Source organism: Pyrenophora tritici-repentis, assembly GCF_003171515.1.
Source record: "Pyrenophora tritici-repentis strain M4 chromosome Unknown M4_contig_00043, whole genome shotgun sequence".
NCBI lineage: Eukaryota > Fungi > Ascomycota > Dothideomycetes > Pleosporales > Pleosporaceae > Pyrenophora > Pyrenophora tritici-repentis.
Genome location: NW_027094006.1, coordinates 1 through 5000, shown reverse-complemented (window position 1 = coordinate 5000; position 5000 = coordinate 1). Strand labels below are relative to the sequence as shown.

General features: G+C 50.3%; 3 protein-coding genes across 3 annotated transcripts; all 3 read right to left on the bottom strand.

The window, feature by feature from the left end:
• Nucleotides 1-1094: 1094 nt before the first annotated feature.
• Nucleotides 1095-1781, bottom strand: PtrM4_154430 (uncharacterized protein; the record flags this gene model as incomplete). The annotated part of the gene is made up of 2 exons (XM_066110375.1): nt 1095-1479; nt 1636-1781. The coding sequence occupies 2 exons, from the start codon at nt 1779-1781 to the stop codon at nt 1095-1097; spliced, it is 531 nt and encodes a 176-aa protein (XP_065958601.1).
• Nucleotides 1782-2219: 438 nt separating this feature from the next.
• PtrM4_154420 (uncharacterized protein) lies at nt 2220-2582 on the bottom strand (the record flags this gene model as incomplete). Its single annotated transcript, XM_066110374.1, has 1 exon — nt 2220-2582. One exon carries the CDS (start codon nt 2580-2582, stop codon nt 2220-2222), a length of 363 nt encoding a protein of 120 aa, XP_065958600.1.
• A 29-nt stretch (nt 2583-2611) lies between these two features.
• Nucleotides 2612-3175, bottom strand: PtrM4_154410 (Velvet multi-domain protein; the record flags this gene model as incomplete). The annotated part of the gene is made up of 1 exon (XM_066110373.1): nt 2612-3175. One exon carries the CDS (start codon nt 3173-3175, stop codon nt 2612-2614), a length of 564 nt encoding a protein of 187 aa, XP_065958599.1.
• Between the last annotated feature and the right edge of the window lie 1825 nt (nt 3176-5000).

Genomic DNA, 5000 nt, shown 5'->3' with positions numbered 1-5000 from the left:
CTAGCTTACAAAGTTCTATACTAAATTACTCTTTCTATATATACTAGTATAGTATCTGAGATATATATACAATATTTAGGTAGTACTTTTACTTCTCTAACGTTATTGTAGATAGCTTTTATTTTATCTTATATTATAATAAAACTTTATAGTTGTAAATACTGTTCTTTAAGTATAACTTTTTATTCCTATATTTCTATATATAGTTCGAGTTATCTAAAACTATACTAGTCTAAAAGTCTATTTATGACTTACTAGAGATTATAAGAATACTATATTAAAAAAAGTATAATAGATAGTTTAAGGTATTTATTTTATAAACTATGACTAACAAAGATACTAATAATTATCTACTATAGTATTTAAAGTATAAGAGAATACTTTACTTTGTAGAGGTTTCTAGAGAATAGTACTATAAAGTAAAGTATACAGTCTTAGTTACTAGTTTGTCTAATACAAATCTAACTAGAAACCAATAAAAACTTACTTTGAAAGCGATTAGGTTTGAGTTTCCAAGGTTACAAGGTTAAAAAAGCTATCTCGTTGAATCTAGCATTTGGTTTGTATGGCGCTGCGCATGTCTACGCGATCTCACATATAAAATTGACGACCTTTGACGTCGTTTCCGGCCGGGGATCTGCAAACCTATAACCGCCGAGCAATAGGGGTTCCTATATACTATAAGGAGCCCACTTGGAGTACTCAGACTCTATATGGGTGACTGGGCTGTATTGACGCTGGCCGCTACTATTGCTTGTAAAATTAAAATATAGCGCGCTTAGTAGGCTATATAGCCTATGTCGGGGCGTGTGCTACACGCACTTTGGGCATTGAGACGGCAACTTTTGCTGGTAAAGCCCGCCCGTTGGTCCTTGATGTGGGCAATTGGAGTACAGTGGCAAAGGATCCGTGGGCCGGAGAGTCGGTTGTCGTTGCGGGCGCACTACAGCTGCCGTTGTTTTCTTCGGCGTTTAGGCTTGTAGGGCGGTGCGCAGGCCGGCTCGGGGTAGTCGTTGTGGGCGCACTACAGCTGCTGTTGTTTTCTTCGGCGTTTAGGCTTGTAGGGCGCTGCGCATGTCTGCTCGCTTTTGTATTTATACAGACCTCGGCGATCTGAAAAGTTCGTTGCCGGCCGGCGGTTTGCAAACCCACGGCAGTTTAAGGAGGGCCATTGACACTGGTCGCTGGGTACGAGTGCTCAGACTTGTATTCGGCGCTTGGGCGACAGGGGCGCCCGCCGCAACGATTGCCTGCCAGAGGGCAATCGTACAGGTGGGAGGTCGTTGTAGCTTTGGGCGTGGGGTTGGCTTTTTGAAAGCCATTCGGGGGACTGAGTGCAGCGTATGCTGTATAAATCCCACTCGTTCTGGACTGAGGGCCTTTGAATTGTGCTCCGACAAGGGCAACGCAACTGCTGGCTGCTCCAAGGCGGCGAGGGTTGCACCATTTTCGCCCATGGTCGGCGGCAACGGGTGTAGGCTGCTTGTTAGATGCGGCACCGTTTCCCGCTGCTTGGCTGGCCATGGGCTTGGGGAGCTGCGGTTTTGGGGCTGTTTACAGCGCCATGCCGGGGCGACCATTACTCGGTTTCATACTTGTACACGCTGTTTGACGGGCAGCAATTGGCAAGCTCACCCCTTGTGGACTTGCTGCCCTGGCTTCGGCAACCGCTGGGGCGCCTGTAGAGGGCGGGTGCCGTTGGCACTGCGCTCTTGCTCGCGCCTTTGGCACAAATTGGAGGCGGCCCATTTACTAGGCAACTTCTGGGGGTCAGAGGGCATCGTATCAACTGCTTTACTGCAGTTGGAACGGCCCATGGGGTCGTGGAGAGTAGAAGCTGGGCCCAACGTTGTGTCTAGACTCTAGCGGGGGTACCTGGGCCTAATAGACGGCGGCCGGCTACTTGGGATCCTAATCTGCAGACTTGTCAACAATTAATTGGATTAGCATTATTAATTCCCATCTAGGTTAAAGGCTGCCTAATAAAGTAAGTCTTTTTCAACCTATACAGGAATCAATCATGTTGATTAATGAATTATTAACAAGTCTACTAATTTGAAATAGTAGCCGGTTTGCAGTCTCTTTTGGCGCAGGTGAGGGCGTGGGCAGAGGGAGGGCAGTGGGTTGCGGGCAGCAGGATACGAGAGGAGACACCATCTGTGACTTTATTTATGCTCGATTCCGGAAGAAAAGGATGAAACCCAAAAGTAGTCTAATTTCTAATCATCCGCCTCATATTCGTTTGCGTTGACTATTTCTTTTGGTGCATCCTTCCGTATCGGTATCTTGATACCCTGCTGTGCAAAGCACTTACTGAGCGGTGTGCTCTCAATTACACCTGGGAACTTCTTGGCAGAGTAGACTGTAAACTGCTCTGAGAAGCTGTGTGCAAGGCAAGGACCTTTACCGTGTGTGGGGCCCTGACTCTCGGGCACCACCGTGTTTGTGCCGCTGCCAATGTCGAAGAGGCTGAGCTTGAGTCGAAAGGTGCCCTCTGTCCGGACGCTCAGATCCTGCAGCACGAACCAGAAGCCGGCTTTGCCGTCGAGGTCGTTGAGACGACAAGCGTTGACGGCATTCATGCCGATAAGATTGCGCGTGTGGTTTGAACTCATGGGTGCGGGGGCATTATGGGTGCCTGGGGTGGTTGGCCGTAAGTTTGGGCGTACGCCGGATAGCTAGCCGGCGGTCCAGGCTGCGGGTACGGGTACCCCATTACGGGGCCATGCGAATATGACGGCATGTGCGTCGTCATTCTGTACGGTGGATCGTACTGCGGAATGGCTGTTGTTACGTACTGCCGGTCTGGCGGCGGCGGATACGAGGTCGTTGTGCTACTGCTGATGCTGACTGTGGGAGCTGCGCTGGAATGCCGCACTAGGTTGACAGCGGCGGTACCTTCCTGGTTCCAGAGGTCCACCATGAGGACAAAGTAGGTGCTGTCGATGTCGTTGAAGTCCAGCTCTCGCCCCGTAATCCGGTCATAGACGATGAGGCGGATACATGGCGGCGGCGTTATAGGCCTGCGGTCTTTATCGCCGAATCCACACATGCGCGCTCGAATAGGTTGCTGTTCGACCTTCAACTCATATCTCCTTGCACTCCCAATCAGGCGATCCTGCGGAACTACTTCTGGGCGACCGGTATTATTTCTGCTGTGCGGATTCCAGGCCATTTTGGAGTGTACAAGGGTACGATTGTGTAGCTGTGATGATGGGTAAATATTGTTGGTAGATGGGCGAGGGAATAAAGAGCAAAACCCTGGGTTTTATACAGACCGGTAGCTGCAGGTGCGGCCGCATCATGTGATGCCCACCCAATGTTTGGTCCAGCTGGCGCCTATCCCAACCAGCCATGTAGTCTGCAAAAGCAGTCTATACGGAGAGAGAGCCATCACGTTCCCATTCCATTTGTCCCGCAGCGGGGATGGCGGGAACTAACGCAGAAAACCCGTTGCTTTGGTCCGTGGCGCAATCCCAGCCTTGTCGTTAGTCGCCTGCATGCGCAGCGTACTTTTTACGCCAACAACGTCGCCTGCTGTACCGCCTCTCAAGTGGGCTCAGAAGAATTGCATAAGCATCACAATCCTTTTGCGCCTAAACACGGCGTGTTTGGGCGCATAATGGTGGCGGTGGGTGCGAAAACGAGCTATCTCGTTGAATCTGGCATTTGGTTTGTATGGGGCTGCGCATGTCTACGCGATTTTGCATACAAAAATGCCGACCTCCGACGTCGTTTCCGGCCGGGGATCTGCAAACCCATAACCGCCGAGCGACATGCGTTCCTACATACTACAAGGAGCACACCTAAAGTAGTCATACTCTAGGTGGGCAACTGGGTTGGTAGAAAGCCTGGTGGCTACTCTTGCCTGTAAAAGGGTAAAGACTCTGCTGCTTGGTTATTTTTACGGGCAGCCGCTCGTCTGGTGCTGTTCGCAGCGCAGATTGGCGGCTGCTGCAACTTTTTGGTTTCATACTCGCTCGCCTTGTTTCCCAGGTAGCGGTTGGCAAAGTTAACTCTAGTCAGCGCGTTGCCCAGGACTCGGCTACTGTTGGGTGCTTGTAGGCTGACGGTGCCGCAGGCATTGCGCCGTCTACTTGCGCCCGACACCTGAAGTCCTGCTCAATTCCATGAGCGGGCGCCATTTCAGGTTTGTGGATTGCTGGCTATGCCAAAAATCTCCTAGACCTTTGGGGCTGCCCCGCCGACTAATCCGCGCCTTGTGCTGCGTGAGTCGGCGAAGGCTTCCTCCTCTTGAGGCGTACATGTAGCGGGCTGGTCACGGGCGGCGACGCCTGTCCGGCTCTGTTGCGGACCACGTCTTGGGGAACTCAGTGGGGGCAATTGAATAAGTTGCCCGCAGCGAAATGCGCCGTGTGCGCGTTCGAGGCGGGTGATTGGGGACGCTTTGGCGACCCCCTTCCTGGTACCATCCGCTCCTTTGGGGGCTTAGCCGGCGTGCCTTGGCATGCTGGTGAACGATAGTTACCTGGTTGATTCTGCCAGTAGTCATATGCTTGTCTCAAAGATTAAGCCATGCATGTCTAAGTATAAGCAATTATACCGTGAAACTGCGAATGGCTCATTAAATCAGTTATCGTTTATTTGATAATACCTTACTACTTGGATAACCGTGGTAATTCTAGAGCTAATACATGCTGAAAATCCCGACTTCGGAAGGGATGTGTTTATTAGATAAAAAACCAATGCCCTTCGGGGCTCCTTGGTGATTCATAATAACTTTACGGATCGCATAGCCTTGCGCTGGCGACGGTTCATTCAAATTTCTGCCCTATCAACTTTCGATGGTAAGGTATTGGCTTACCATGGTTTCAACGGGTAACGGGTTCGATTCCGGAGAGGGAGCCTGAGAAACGGCTACCACATCCAAGGAAGGCAGCAGGCGCGCAAATTACCCAATCCCGATTCGGGGAGGTAGTGACAATAAATACTGATACAGGGCTCTTTTGGGTCTTGTAATTGGAATGAGTACAATTTAA